General features: G+C 36.4%; 1 protein-coding gene and 1 non-coding gene across 2 annotated transcripts; both read right to left on the bottom strand.

Moving 5' to 3' along the window:
* Nucleotides 1-1,850: 1,850 nt before the first annotated feature.
* On the bottom strand, nt 1,851-1,922 carry TRNAQ-CUG (transfer RNA glutamine (anticodon CUG)). The gene has a single exon. It is a non-coding gene; the product is annotated as a tRNA-Gln (tRNA).
* Nucleotides 1,923-2,237: 315 nt separating this feature from the next.
* LOC110649030 (L-ascorbate peroxidase 3) lies at nt 2,238-8,453 on the bottom strand. Its single transcript, XM_021803430.2, has 9 exons — nt 8,081-8,453; nt 7,870-7,994; nt 7,693-7,742; nt 7,405-7,470; nt 7,278-7,326; nt 3,782-3,864; nt 3,616-3,695; nt 3,417-3,519; nt 2,238-2,706 (listed from the first exon to the last, which is right to left on the bottom strand). The coding sequence occupies exons 1-9, from the start codon at nt 8,191-8,193 to the stop codon at nt 2,518-2,520; spliced, it is 858 nt and encodes a 285-aa protein (XP_021659122.2). The 5' UTR covers nt 8,194-8,453; the 3' UTR covers nt 2,238-2,517.
* Between the last annotated feature and the right edge of the window lie 8,335 nt (nt 8,454-16,788).

The following is a 16,788-nucleotide window of genomic DNA, read 5'->3' as shown; positions in this document are numbered from 1 at the left end:
ATGATACTTCTATCTCTCTCAATCAATTTGGCTTTATGCCCGGTCGTTTAACTATGGAAGCGATCTTTCTCATTAGAAGCTTGATGGAGAAATGTAGAGATGTGAAGAAAGATCTACATATGGTTTTTATTGATTTGGAGAAGGCATATGATAGTGTTCCAAGAGATGTACTATGGAGTGTGTTAGAACAAAAAATGGTATCTATTTAGTACATACAAGTGTTGAAAGATATGTATGAAGGAACAACTACTATTGTGCGCACAGTGGGAGGGGACACAAAAGATTTTCCAATCTCAATTGGATTACACCAAGGATCAGCTATAAGCCCTTACTTTTTTATATTAATTTTAGATGAATTGACGAAACATATACAAGAGAGTATTCCTTGGTGCATGATGTTTGCGGATGATATTGTTCTGATAGATGAGACGTGAGAAGGAGTCAATAGAAAGCTAGAGCTTTGGAGAAGTACTCTAGAGTCAAAGGGCTTTAAGTTAAGTAGAATGAAGACAGAATACATGCATTGCAAGTTCAGTGAAGGCCAAAGTGGTGATAGGGAAGGAGTTAGTTTGGATGGAGTGGTACTGTCCCAAAGTAATCACTTTAAATATCTCGGCTCAGTCCTTCAAGTAGATGGGGAATGTGAGGATGATGTTAGTCATAGGATTAAAGCCAGATGGTTGAAGTGGAGAAGTGCCACGGGAGTTTTATGTGATCACAAGATTCCTAGTAAGTTGAAAGGAAAATTTTACCGTACAATCATACGACCAGCTATGTTATATGGTAGTGAGTGTTGGGCATTGAATGAGTCATATGCGTCTAAAATAAGAGTTGCAGATATGAGAATGTTAAGGTGGATGAGTAGCCATACTAAACTAGATAATGTCCGTAATGAGAATATTAGAGAAAAAGTATGAGTGGTACCAATTGAGGATAAGTTGGGAGAAGGGAGATTGAGGTGGTTTGGTCATGTAAAGCGTAGACATACGGAGGCTCCAGTTAGATAAGTAGAGTACATTAGGTTAGAGGATAGAAAGAAAAAAAGGGTAGACCTAAATTGATTTGGAGGAGAGTAGTACAACATGACCTAGAAGCATTACAAATTTCTGAGGATTTAACTCAAAATCATTTAGAGTGAAGAAAGTGAATCCATATAATCGACCCCAAATTTTTGGGACAAAGGTTTAGTTGAGTTGAGTTGAGTTGTAGTTGTAATATCTTTAGAAACTATATCTCCATCTGCTCCTGCGCAAATTAGAAAATGAATCCAGAGAAGCAATAATCTAAATACAGGTGTCTTTCTCATATGCTCTAGTTCTCTCTTCATCCATGGAAAAAAAAAATGCCAACTCGTTAAGCTTAGAATCAAAACCTGTCCTTTCTTGCACAGGAAAATATTTATGTGCTCCTGAAATGGTATTTAGATATGTAAGGGGGAAATAAAAGCAAGAAATCAGTAAATTGAAAAAAAAAATCATGGGTTAACAATATAACACCAAATCCCAATTTATAAACAACCAAAAATAATCATTTGGTCTGCGTAAGTAATCTTGGGATGTTTAGCTTTCACTTCTTCCAAAAAATGAAAACAACACATGCTCAAACACACACACACACACGAGTATAAAAGGAAAAAAAAAAAGGGGGAAGAAAAGAAGAGCTGACCACAAAAATCAAGAGCAATCTTCAAGCCATTATTGGAGCCATGAGTGTATTCCTCTTCATTCATTAAGTAAAGCAAGCATTGTTCGAATCCAAACATCATGTTATGCATTTAACCTTGCAGTTGTCCAGAAAATTTTAAGAGAAGGTCAGGAAGTAGGCATGGGGGAAAAATATATCTTGAAGTTAGGTTCCACCGAGATTTGAACTCGGGTTACTGGATTCAGAGTCCAATGTCCTGACCACTAGACCATGGAACCTTGTTGTTAGATTTCTAGAACTTACATTTATAATTATACGACAGCTTCTACGAATTAAAATCATAACCTCAAATCACGAGTGGATTTTCTCTCCCACTTATGAACACCAATTAAAATTTTTTTTTCAATTAAATAAATAAACACCAAGGTTTATTTATGGTCTAATTTTAGAAATAAATCAAACATTTTCGCATTAGCATTATAGTGATTTAATTTAAACTTTTAAATATTGATACAATTTGACATATTTCTAAAGTTTATTAAATTTTTAAATTTCATTCTAATAAAAAACAAACCCACAACCACAAACCGAAATTTTCAAGACACACTAAAGATTAAATTTTCATTTATCCAAAGGGTTTGATTCGGTGTTTCAGTAAATTATAGTAACCAAAAGCAGCATGTGGCGATTCACAACCACCTTAATATTTACTTTGGAACGGAAGAAAAATCACTTTAGCATTTCAGCATGGGGCGTATTATTGTTATCTTCAGGTACAAATATCACAAATCAGCTCCTGGCTGGGCCGTGAAAATGAACTTCATGCCACTGATTCACAAGGAACAATCTATGGGAATAAAGATCAACCACTCTCTACTTCATTCTTTTGCGAACCTCATACAAATAGCTAACTATCACCACAGCAGCAGCAACTACAACTCCAACTGCACTTTGTGCCAGTACGGTGCTGTCCTTAGCAATTACCTTGGACCTTGGAGTAAACCCTAGTTCTGAAAGTTTCTTATGTGACACTGCATAATCTCTAAAGAATGCCTCCTCATCCTGCCACCCAACAAAAGTTTGCATATGAAAAAATAAATAAATTATTTTACATATGACATATACAAATGTAACTATTACAAATGATTCTAGCTCAAGAAGAAAGGCAAGACACAATCTTTCCCTAGAATTTATCAGTTTTCAAGTGGAGATAATCACCTGAGTAGGTACTAAACTACTGATACATATTCTTCAGAAGAGCCAAGATTTTGGCCCAACTTTAGGTAGACTAGCTTCCACCAGCCAAACCAAGAGGTGATCATATTTATATAACTAGAAGACAAACCAAGACATTCTCCTGAAACGAGAATTACAGAATTGTACTTGAAAAGGACTAAGCATAGCTTCAAGTTAACCAAATCAGTAGTAGTAATCCAGACCCAACTTGCAAGAAAGAACAGCATTCAGGTTGGAAGGGGATTAAAAATAAATCATTTGATCAGTGGCTCATTCCAATTAATATTTGTTCCAAGTGGATTTGTAGATGCATATGAGGACCAGAATAGACAACTTTTTTAGAGTAAGAAGGGTAAACTTGACCTATATTCTTTTTTTTTTTTTTTTTGGTGAAGAAATGATAAAAAATTCTTCAAACACAAAAATTAGTTCTGCAAACAGGAGTGATCATAAAGGTGATTATTTGCCAATGGTACATGTCTGAATGTATTATCATTTGATTGGAAAGAACAAAAAAGTAAGGATGTTTATGTTACCTTTGCATACAGCTCAACATAAGGACGGAACCCAGGGTCTTGCAACAGAGCAATGTCAGTTGGGAGTTTCAACAGTCCCTCTGTCTCCCCTTTCAGCAGTTCCCTATAATCAACAATAAATATGAATAGAATAATTTGAGTTTAATCGCTCCATACAGAGAAGTCCAAAAAATTTTACTGTTCTTGGTTTAAATCTTACACGAAGTATGAGTTATCAAACTTCAGAGGCTCCTTGGTCCAAGGGCCATCAAAACCTGATCTCTCTGGATGTGCCCTTCCCTATGTATCACATAGCCCAACCAAAGAATTATAATTTTGCATATTACAGCTTAACCTACTGAATAAAAACAGTCACAGATAGTTACCAGTGTATGACCCCCGGAGAGTGCCACAATATCCTTGTCAGACAGGCCCATCCGATAAAAGATATCTCTTAAATGTCGTGGACCTACCACAAAATTCAGAAAGAAAATATTCAAAACTCAGATCCTGCCAATTCTGCCAGGGATCCATTAACATAAAGTCTCTTCAAAAGTGAAACCTTCTGGAACTTTTGAGTTTCACTTCGACGTTTTTTTTTTTTTTTTTTTGACTTCCTCCTCAGCTAAACAGTTTCAATCATTAACTTGCATGAAGGACAAGTAAACATCAATTTAAACGATGGTATGACGTTAAAGAACACTTAGAGAAACCGTTCTGATGAAAAGACACCAGAAACATTTTAATGTTATGAGATGACTGGACTGATTTTGCAAGAACAGAAACCTCCTACCAACCAAAAATTTTATATGAATTTTAGAGCAAGTGTATGAGACATATTTCTAATACTGTAGGAGTAAGTGTAAGAGAAACAATCCTTCTTGGAATCCAAAGTTTCTATGATGGTAACTCATATATTATGCATAGAACTTGAGGGAAAAAAATTGAGGGAGAGAAAAGAGGCAATGGGGAAGAACAAGGTTCCGTCGTAACCAAACAATAGAACATTAAAAGTTTCAGCTACAAGCATTTAGACCGAATACCAGCATGCATGTCTATAAACAAAATATATGGTTGAAACTTGGGATTATTTAGACACCATCCCCCAACTAGCCCACATATTAATCTACATTTACTAAAATATTAGTCATCTCAAGTTGTACAACAGCCTAATCCCTTATGCCAAAGGCCACCACTCTCTCTCTCTCTCTCTCTCTCTCTCTCTCTCTCTCCACTCCCCCCCCCCCCCCCCCTCTTCCAAAACTTCATGAAACACTGTATTTTAATTTGTCTTTCTCCTCCCAATAACAACTTTTAGTATCTTTTTTATTCAACAAATTCAATTAATAGCCATATATCACTCTACATTTTCCTAATTTAAGAATTTTTATGTGATATAACAAAATCAAAGCCACAAATCAGTATTATACAACTGTAACACAATAATGTTAAAAAATGACCAACAATATTTTCAAAACCATGTCCACAATTGCACAGACAAAAACTAACTCATTGAATCTCGCAATTAATGAGCATTAGATCCCCAAATATGTCACTCCATGTTTGTCTTATGTTTCCTATTTGCAAAAAAACAAACATTGTATCTTCTTTTCTAGTGCTTTGCCAATTTACATGATATCAAGTCTCTCATAATAAGTTTTTGAATCCCAATGACAAGATACTGTATTGCTCTGTGCTCATCTAGTCTAACTGATAAGAGCAGATCCAGACATCTCAATTCAAATAATTGCTAATACAAGGAACTGGCCTAATACAACTTTACATTATACTGTGAATCCTTTGTCTAATAGTTTGAAATGATTTTGTTAACATATAATAGATGAATCTCCTACGGTTAGTAGTTTTTGACAGCAGTGCATTTATTGGTGCATCAATTAAGATTGCACACAATCCACTGCCATTCACTTGATCCGGCCTGAACCAAATTTTGCTTTGCCACTGAGATCCCAACATAGCTCATGAACTATTCTCAAATAGTAATCAACTAATGCAATTATATTTTTCCCATGTCCCAAACAGAATACCCCTCCCAAACTTCTTGATGGGGAAGTAGTTTTGTGTAGAAATTTGACTTTCAATTAAGATCTTTATGCAACAATTCAAGTTGCACGATATCACTTCAGTGCTTTATGTTCCTGTTTAGAAAAAAATGTGATACTATAAATCGCTTAAAGTTCTTGACAAGAAGGAAGGATCACAAATTAAAAAACTGTGATTCCAACTCAAAAACGTCAAGGAAAGTTAGGTATGGGAAACTGTGATTACAACCCTATTTTAAAAACCGGAAACTGCAAAAAAATTCTGAATCATGCAGAGAATAAATACCATATTCACCAAACTGATTTTCTATATTAAATAAAATAAAAGTTTAGACAAGTGATGATCACTGTAGACGTAGAGGGACATTCTAGTTGGAGAACTAAACCATGAGGCAACTGAATGGTAAATGCTGTATGAATTTCTTGAATCTAAACAAGATTAATGCAGTAAAATGCGGAGGTTTGAACCTAACAAAATCCGAGTTCATCATTAAAGTTCCTGAGATTTGGAAGGAGATGCAACTAAGTGTATTCCACTAGAAACTTATAGGTGCACCAAAAGATTACAAGTATGGTCAAACAGATTAGCTCCCTCAAAATATCATGCCTTTTAACAGAAAAGACAGGGGAGGGGACGTCACAAATTTGCTTATTGTGCTAGTGAAAAACATACATTTACACAACATTGTTCTTAGAATCTTACGATTTGATTTGATTTGATTTCCCATCCTAATGATTCAAACCTATGGGGTGAATCATAAATGTACCTGAATCATAACCGAATCTTACGATTTGAGGTGAATCAATATAAATTTACTGATTTAGTCATTTTTTTTGTTAGATCCTATAGCTTCAAAATTTTAGATTTCACTTTATTTTTACTGTGAAAAGTGCACATAAAACCATCCCTTAGTTATTTTTCTTCCACTAGCCATTGTTTTCCCTCTCCCTCTTCTTTCTTTTTCTTTTTTTCTTATTTTTGTTAATTTACTTCTCTAAATATAGTTGTCAAATTATGACATTTTATATTAATATATTCTAACCTTTTAATTTAACACACTATTCTTTTTTATTATTTAATTATTTGATCAAATTTAAATAGGAGTTTCAACACATGCATAATGGTAATCATTGTCAACAACTCAACAGTTCATAATTTATAACATATAATCGCATAACATAATAAGAATGTATAGTGCTATTTTAAGCATCCTTCTCATTAGCTAAACGATAATTCTATATTTATCAAAATATATAATTGTGATATATTTTCTTTTACTTATTTTTTAAGAACACATATCATTTTTAATTAATTTTGAAAATTTTTATCAAACCCTATGATTCGACTCGATTCTCCATTCACTAAATGAAGATTTCGATTCTCAATTTAACAACTATTACACACTCTCTTTCTCACAAGTTGTCATCCAAACAAGCACTTCACTATACAATTGCAAATTAAGGGTGTTGAAATTGTAGCATCTCATTGTAATTAAGCATTGGAAACTTAGGATGCAACATATAATCATACTAGAAATCTAATTTTAGTTTCTTGCTGGTGTTAGCTTATAAGCCAATATTTGCATCATTAACCAACATATAATCTTCCAAACCTGCAATACAGGGAAACCTTCCCCATCATTCTATGCCACATTATTAGTGAAGTTCAAAATTTATCATTCGCAGCATTAACATAAAAAGATATAACTCAGAAGTGCGAAAATTATCATTCACAGAATTAATTTAAAAGCTACAATCCAAAAATTTTAGAATGCATATGGCTTGATGAATCAAAAAAGTGAGATTAATTAAAGATTAACACCTTTTTTAGCATCTGGAAGTCGCCCTTCCTCAGGAGAAACTTTTGAATCCTAAAAAGAGGATAAATAGTTATTGATACTATATTTTGAAAATCTGCCATAAATTCAAGAAATGCCATAATCACGTACCTTTCTACCAGGAACAAAGTCAATGGATGGGCCTCCAGTGACCTCGACTGCAACAACACCCGCAAGCTAAAAACAGAAGTAACTATTATGAGATAACTAACTCCTCATATTGGCAAACCATATCATACAATGTGAATCCATCACAAACCATGATCGTAGGATTGGCAGGAAGAAATGAACCAAAATAATTCCACATATGATTCAATTGAGAACTAAAAAAATAAAAAGAAAAACAACTAATCTATGAATAAAACCGATATATAAAATCCCTAAAAAAAAAAAGATCACCTGGTATAGGTCTGCATAAGTAATCTTGGGATGTTTAGCTTTCACTTCTTCTGAAAAATGAAAACAACCCGTTTTAGTACTAGCACGCATATAGTCAAACACACGCACACGCACACGCACACGCACACACACAGGTATACAAATTGGGGGGAAAAGAGAAAAAAGAAAGAAGTCGACCACAAAAATCAATAGCAATCTTCAAGCCATTATTGGAGCCATGAGTATATTCCTCTTCATTCCTTATGGAGCCATTAGGTCCACCAGTTTTTATGTTCTTATCGTAAGTCCCTGCGTCGTGCCACCTTCACAAACAAACAACCATTCGATCAATCAAACAATCCATCCATCAATCAAATGTTAAAACTAATGTGACAGAAAGAACGATTACGCTAAGCGGAGCATGATAGGAGCGCAGTTTTTGCAGGCAATGAGAGCACGGAGATCGCGACGAGCCTTGTCGATCTCTTTCAGGTACTCTGTATCAACCACCGGTAACGCCATCGAAACTCTTCAACAAGTTCCAACTCTGCTGCGCAAAAAAACTAGTGTTGTGTGTATCTGCCGCGATAGAGAACAAGTGATCAGATAAATGAGGAAATTGTTGCAGATTTATTTTAATATATAATTTTTTTTTTATTTGATTTTCGGAGCTAAGCAGGGCCAATGGTATGAGATTAGGTAGATAGACTATGAAGTTTTTATCTCCTGCGGGCTGAGCTATGCTTGAGATCAATACGTGGCTGCTTTGATTACACCACAGCTCCTCACGAAAATTTTGTTGTTTGTCAAAATTATTTCACAATATATAATATATTTTAACCAATATATTATTTAATTCATATATTAACCTCCTGTTAAATTTTGTTGTCTAACGTTAGTTAAATTATTATTTAATTTATTTATTTTAATAAAATTAATTAATTAATTTTTATATTTTTAAAAAATAAAATATTTTAAAAAAATATATTCTTAAATAAAAATAAAAAATTTTATGTTAGAAAAATTGAATCTGAATTTGTATTTTTAAAAATTATTTAAATATTTTTATTTATTTTTTTTGATATTATTTTTATATTTTCTTTCTTTTTTTTTTTACAAATATTTTGCATTATTTTTCTATAAAAAAGATGAAAAAAATGGAGAAAGAACCACAGGAGATGGGAAGAAACAAGGGGAAATATAAATAAGAGAGGTTAAGAAAAAATAAATCGGAGAGGTATTTGGTATAAAAAAAACAACACAATGCTATGTTTAGATTGAGGATTTGACCATGTGAATTTGGATTTAGGCTCAATGCATTATTTAGATATTCTAAATGATAATGGATTTAATTTGGTCAGATAGCTTTAAAACTAAAAATTTAAAATAACCATCATTACAATTAAATGTATCAACTAGACATCACAAGTTCTAGGCACTTTGATGGAATTTTTTTTTATTACTCAAACAAAATATTTTTAAATTTATGAATTTCAAATTCTAAATTTTAAATGAAATATTTAAAATTCAAGTTTCAAATTTATAACTTATAATCTAAATGCTACCTAAGGCAATAGAGAGTTAATAAACTAAATTACAAGAATAACTAATGTGTTTTTAAAATATAGTGATTAACTAATTAGTTTTATTAAGGTCTTATTCGGCAACAACTTTCAAGATAGCGTTTAGTATTTTGATTATAGTAAAAATACAATCTCTCTTATTTATATTATTTGGTGATATAGGGTTTATACGAGTATTTAGAGATTGAAGTAGTAATTCATAAAAAGTTACTCCTCCTAACTTTTAGAGGTTGAATGAGCGTTTTGACTAAAGCTAATAAAATTATACAGCTATTTATACATTTGACTGCTAATTCAACAGTTATTTTTATCAAATACTTTTGTTTTAAAATATCATATAAATAGCTAACCACTAATAATTAATATCTAATAGCTAACTGCTAATAAAATTATACAGCTATTTATACATTTGACTGCTAATTCAACAGTTATTTTTATCAAATACTTTTGTTTTAAAATATCATATAAATAGCTAACCACTAATAATTAATATCTAATAGCTAACTGCTAATAAAATAGTTGACAACTACTAAAACTGCTAACAGTTATTAAAATAACTAATATTTCTAAATATGACATAAAATAGAAAAATTAGATAGTAGTATTTTTTAGAATACAATGATCAACTAATTAGTTCATTAAAATAAGGAGACAAAATAGTAATTTGACTAATATTAAGATTCATTGACTAATAAAAAAAATTTAACAAACTAAAAATAGGGAGACTAAATTATGTATTTTTAAAAAGTGTCAAAAAGAGAGACTTTAAGTGATTAATTTTATTAAAATGGATAGATTAAATAATAATTTTCTAAAAAAATAAGAAATCTATTTTAAAAAAAAAATTAAATCTAAAGTTGTTCATGACCATCAAATCGTATAATTACATAATTTGCCCTTTATGAGATTTTATTCTTTTTGTTTATTGATGGATTCACATTTTCTACTCAAGAATAAATCTCTTTTTTTTTTTTTAGGTTTTTTGAGGTAAAAATACCTTTTAAGTCTTTAACTCTTAAAATCAAATAAGTTCTTATCAATTTAGTTCATCTATTTAAATTTATGACAATTATTCTTAGAATCAAATAAGCCCTTATTAATTTAGTTGATACATTTAAGCCCCTAGCTAAGGGTGTGTGGTTTCGGTTCGATTCGGGATCTGCTTAGAAACTCGAATCAAATCAAAATTTTGGTACGATTTCATTTCGATTTTTCATTGTTTCGATTCTAATTTGATATAGTTCTCGATTCTTCAGTTTAATATGGTTTCAGTTCAGTTCTTGATTCTTAAAACAATTTTATGTGATTATTTCCTTAAAAAATTTATACTTTAATTAGCATTTAAGTTTTGAATTAAGTTATTAATATATAATTATTATATAATATGTAACACCCCAAAAATTTTAAATTTTATTATTTTATGAGTATTATTGATATTTTAATTTTATTTAAATTTTAAGAAATTATTTGAGATTTTTTGGATTTTAAAAATCGGGTTCGATTTTCCGAAAATATAAATTTAGATGATTTTTAAAAATTAATTTAAAGACCACGTGGCAAAACTAAAAATATATTTGGAGTCTACGAATTTTTCTGAGTTTTCTAAAATTTTTTCGGAATTTTTAGACCTCGTTTTCGGTCCCGAGGCAGAGTAAAAATTCAAAATTTTGTATCCTGAATCGAACCGGCCGAATCAAACCGGATCTGATCGGACCGGTCGAATCGGACCAGCCTTTTCTTTTTCTTCTTTCCCCTTCCCCGCGCGCGTCTGACCTCTCTCCCTTTCTCTCTCTTTTTCTCTCTCCTCCCTCCTCCCCTTGCCGCGTTGCAGCCTCCCTTGCCACCACAGCTCGCCGGCGCCCACCCCCAGCCATCCCAACCCATCGGCCGCAGCCCCAAACGGCCGGAAAACGCGCGGGAACGCCCCTCCCTTTCGTGCGCGACTTTTCGATTTCCCGGCCAAAATCCGGCCGATCCGGCCACCAATCGGACCGGGTCTTGTGTCTAAATTCATCTACTCGTCGAGAGCTTTCCATAGACACCAAGAACACCGAAATCTATCGAGCGGTTTGTCCAATTTTTGCCCGGGAAGTTTTAGCCCATTTTGACTTTCGGGTTAGATTTCTAGCAAACTGTGAACCCCACGAGAAAACCGAGAGTACCAGAGCGCTCCACTCATCGAGAGCTTCGCGGGGATATAAACTTCAAAATTTTTCGACACCGTTTTCGGTGGGTCCCACGGAATTTCGCAGTATTTTTCTGAGCATTAAATGAGCTTAGAAAATTCTGAAAAATTTATGTACTAACCCTCGTGTTGTGAGCTTCGTGTAGGTATCCTCAATTTGCGGAAATTCGACAGTTGACCAGGTGTGTGAATTTCCGGCCAGACAGATCCGCTACCGGAAAAGTCTCCGAACTGGATCGAGGTTTTGGCTACCCCCTCATTGTTAGATGTCCCGAGCGCGTCCCCGGAGTCAGAATCAGCAAAGGTAAACCCGAACCTTGCTTTTTCGTAATTTTCTAGTGCTTGAATAGGATTAAAAATCTATAAAATATTCGTGGTAGCTTAGAAAATTATGATTCTTTTTGCAATAGTCTAGTAATATTGCTAAGGACTGCAGGACAAAGATTTAGAATTTTTAGAGCTTGTTTGGATAGTTTTTGCAAAAATGATCAATTATAAGGACTAAATTGAAATTTTACATATTGTGATGGATGATTGATTTGATGGGCCCAGGAGAGGCTGTGTGATGAGATTGAGTTGTGGATATATGGGTTGTGAATATAGAAGTGTGTTTTGGACCCTTTTGCAGGTTCGGTAAGTCCTAGGTATAGGGGAGACTCTGCCGGATTTTTGGCACAACTTAGGACGTACTTGGTCTTTTCTTGATTTGTATTGAGTCATTTGTATTAAATAATTGTAATGTAATTGTCAGGTGAACCGGGACAGCCTTCTTCTTCCGCCCAGCTGCCACAGTGACCGTTGTCAAGTATGTGAGTAAAATATTAATTTTAATTATAATTTCACTATTATTATATGTTCAAGCATGTTCATGCATCACTTATATGTATGTATCTATGTAGATAAACTCTAGGCACATTTTATGTTGCATTTATAACTGTTAAAGTGCCATGGATGTTGTTGTGGTAATTTGGAGCAGTGTGCGTGCGTTGGTGTGCGTGTGATGTGGTGTGGACTATGGATAGGATGGGTAGACACGGCTTGAGATCTTCGCTGGGACCCGGTCCTTCGGGGTAGTCACGGCTTGAGTTCTTCGCTGGGACCCCGATTTGGTTTATTAAGCGAAAGTCCGGCTTGAGTTCTTCGCTGGCACCAGGTTGGATTTAAGAGAGCTGTATAGGGGATCAGCTCCCATATATTATGATTGATATTACTGGGTGTGTGAGTGCTCCAAATTACCTTTTTGCTGTTATGATGTGAATTGTTGCTGATGTTGCATTTCACTCCACAGGGTGCATTAGTTTTAGATAGTTATAGAGATTATGGTTAAAATTGATATTTTACTCTCTGAGTCGAACGCTCACTCCTGTTCAATATTTTTCCAGGCCACAGGAGGATATTTTTGAGGTTAACCTGCTTTCTCCCTCGCAGGTTATTTATTCATGCTTGTGTAATTCTATAAATTTCTAGAATTTTCGCATGTGTTAGAAATGTTTATTTGATATGGGTCTGTAAACTAAATTATTATTTTGGACCTGTAAACTTAATATTCTATGCATGTTTGATGGATTGGATGAGGGAGTTGAGCTCCCATTTATTTTTATGCTGATGAGTATGTGGAGGGTGAGCTGAGCTCCCCAATTTAGTATTTATTGTGTTTACAGGTCGGGTGAGTAAAAAAATCTCCGTTGAAAGGTCCATTTTATGGCCAGACTCTGTCCGGTTGATTTCTTGAAATTGGGCCCAAATGGGCCTTAGAGTTGGGTTAAGTGAATAGTTAGGCTTACTACGGGCCTCGGGGGCTTTAGGCTGGCCCAGGTCCTAGTGCCGGTCCGGCCCATAGGTTGGGTCGTGACAAATGTGGTATCAGAGCTTGGGCTCCAGATTCTTAAGGAATGTTTGTCTAAAGTATTGGGAAGAGTCTACTAGGAGTCACATGCGGAAAAATAGGGTCCACATTCGTCTTGCATTGTCACCTTTGCTTCTAGTTACTGCTTAATATATTGTGTGTAAATATGAGTTAATAGAGCTGTGTAATGAGTAATTTTAAATTTTGTGGGCTAATGCTGCTGAATTTCAGGAAAATGCATAGAAGCAGGAGAGCTGCCATTGCACCAGAACCAGATGTGCTTGACGAGGTGTCGACACAGGATGAGGCGCCTGCCCCGAAGAGGCGGGGTAGGAGGCCAAGAGCTGTTCAAGCAGAAGAGCAGCTGCCTACAGTTCAGGATCAGTCTTTCATGGCACAGGGTCCCATGGACCTCATGGCAGCTACTCTAGCTGGGTTGCAGAGAACCATCGACATGATGGTGCAGTATATGGTCCACCCTCCACAGCAACAGCAGTCCACCGCACTAAGAGGGGAACCTTAAAAACAGATCATCAATTTCAAGAAGTTGGTGCCTGGTACTTATGACGTGTCAGACGATGCATATCGGTTTTTGGATTTCTGCAGACAGGCAGGAACAGAATTGCAGTTGACTGATAGAAGACTAATAGAGTGTATGCAGCATGTCATGGAGCCTATGCCTAGACAATGGATGAATGACTACATATTACCTCGGATGGAGGGTTTGTCGTGGACTCAGTTTGTGGAACTATTCATCAATCGCTTTGTGCTAGAAAGCTTCAGGGATCAAAAGCAGTGGGCCTTTGAGGCCTTAAGACAGAATGGCAGGTCTGTAGATGAATATGCTACAGAATTTCTTGAGTTGAGCAGGTATGCCCCTACAGCAGTTGCTACAGAAACTATGAAGGTGAAGAGGTTCCTAAAGGGGCTTGACAGGAGGTATGCAAACCTGGCCATGATGTCTGATCAGTCGTTTGATGTGGTAGTTGATCGAGCCAGACAAATAGAGATTAGTTATGCTGCGGATGACAGTGGAAGAGCAAAGAAAAACAGAGCAGAGGGTTCTTCAGGTGCTCCCCATATGGGTGCTCCAGATAGTGGTGGCCAGAGTAATTTCAGAGGAAGAAGTAGGAACAAGAAGAGTGGTTTTAGACACAAATCCCGAGGGTTCAGACCAGGGTACGGATCCAGCAGTGGTCACGATTCGAAGTGCAGCGGTTCGGTGCAGTTCAGGATCCTCCTTGGCACCTTGTGCACAGTGTGGAAGAGGACATTCAGGACCTTGTATGATGCGTTTAGGAGTATGCTTCAGGTGTGGCCAACCAGGTCACTTTGCTAGGGAATGCCCCGTGTTCAGTGAGCCACAGATGGGGTCACAGGGTTCTGTTGCAAATGTTCCTCGCCAGTTGTATCCGGGTGCTTCGGCATGGCAGTGATCGCTTAGTGGCCAACAGGGCCGAGGACAAGGGGGGCGTGGATTTGGAGGCAGATCAGGAGGTAGAAGTCAATATCAGGGTTCTGCCACTCAGGGTAGGGGTCAAGCTCGGGTTTTTACCCTGACCCATTAGGATGCTCAGGCTTCCAATGCAGTTGTGGCAGGTATTCTACTAGTCTGTTCCTATGAAGCTCGTGTTTTAATAGATTCGAGTGCTACGCACTCATTTTTCTCCCCTGTGTTTGCCATGAGGTTGGGTAGAAACCCTACAACTTTAGAATGCCCTTTGTTGGTAGCTACCCCACTTAGTGACAACATAGATGTAGATATGGTTTTTTCGGGTATCCCAGTAGTAGTGGATGGAAAGATTCTCCCAGCAGACTTAGTTCCTCTACCAGTAATGGATTTCGATGTAATCTTGGGGATGGATTGGTTGGCAACTCATTATGCCACTTTAGACTGCAGGAACAAAAAGGTGTATTTCCACATACCCGGTGTGGAAGAGTTTAGCTTTGATGGTGGCAGGAGCGTGGCTGCATATAACTTGGTGTCAGTAATTAGTGCTAGAAAAATGTTGAGGCGTGGATTCCAAGGGTATTTATCATTGGTGAGAGATACATCTGTAGAAGGTGTCAACATGGAAAATGTTCCTGTTGTCAGAGAATTCATGGATGTCTTCCCTGAAGAGCTTCCAGGGTTGCCACCAGAAAGGGGAATAGAGTTCTGCATTGATGTTGTTCCGGGTACAAACCCAATATCAATGCCACCTTACAGGATGGCCCTAGCAGAATTGAAAGAGTTAAAGGAGCAACTACAGGAGCTATTAGACAAAGGTTTCATAAGTCCGAGCACTTCACCCTGGGGTGCTCCTGTTCTATTTGTGAGAAAGAAGGATGGGTCATTGAGGTTGTGCATTGACTATAGACAGCTGAACAAGGTGACTGTGAAGAACAAGTATCCACTTCCTCGGATCGACGATCTGTTTGATCAGCTCCAAGGGGCTAGATTCTTTTCCAAGATAGACCTGCGATCAGGCTACCATCAGTTGAGAATCAGGAATGATGACGTGTCCAAAACGGCATTCAGGACAAGATATGGTCATTATGAGTTCTTGGTGATGTCTTTTGGACTCACTAATGCACCAGTAGCCTTCATGGACTCGATGAACCTGGTGTTCAAGCCATTTTTGGACCATTTTTTCATCGTATTCATAGATGACATTTTGGTATACTCTCAGACCGAGGAAGAGCACGTATGGCACTTGAGAATGGTGTTGCAGACTTTGAGGGAGCACCAGCTATATGCCAAATTTTCAAAATGTAAATTTTGGCTAGAAAGCATCTCATTCTTGGGACATGTGGTTTCTAGGGAAGGTATTCAAGTGGATCCTAAGAAAATTGAAGTCAGAATCGATTGGCTTAGGCCTACAACGATCCACCGAGGTGCGAAGTTTTCTGGGCCTAGCTGGCTACTATAGGCGTTTTGTGCAAGATTTTTTCAGGATAGCAGCTCCCTTAACTAAGTTAACTCGGAAGAATGTTCCATTCATTTGGACAGATAACTGTGAGAAGAGCTTCCAAAAGCTTAAGGAGTGTCTAACCACCGCCCCTGTGTTGACACTACCTATGAGTGGTGAAGGATACACCGTGTACTGTGATGCCTCCAGAGTTGGCCTAGGGTGTGTTTTGATGCAGAATGGAGAAGTAGTGGCTTATGCTTCAAGACAGCTGAAGAGGCATGAACAGAACTACCCCACCCATGATTTGGAAATGGCGGCTATAGTCTTTGCACTAAAAATCTGGAGACACTACCTGTATGGTGAAGTGTGCGAGATATACACCGACCACAAGAGTTTGAAGTACATCTTCCAACAGAGGGATTTAAACTTGAGACAGAGGAGATGGATGGAGCTTCTGAAAGACTATGATTGCACCATCCAGTACCACCCTGGGAAGGCCAATGTAGTGGCAGATGCTTTGAGCAGGAAATCTTCTGGCAGTTTGGCGCACATATCAGTGGAGAAGAGACCGTTGATTCGGGAAGTACATGAGTTAATGGATCAAGGTTT

This window comes from Hevea brasiliensis, chromosome 1 (genome assembly GCF_030052815.1).
Source record: "Hevea brasiliensis isolate MT/VB/25A 57/8 chromosome 1, ASM3005281v1, whole genome shotgun sequence".
NCBI lineage: Eukaryota > Viridiplantae > Streptophyta > Magnoliopsida > Malpighiales > Euphorbiaceae > Hevea > Hevea brasiliensis.
Note: the sequence above shows the minus strand (reverse complement) of the source record. Positions and strands in the feature narration are given on the sequence as shown.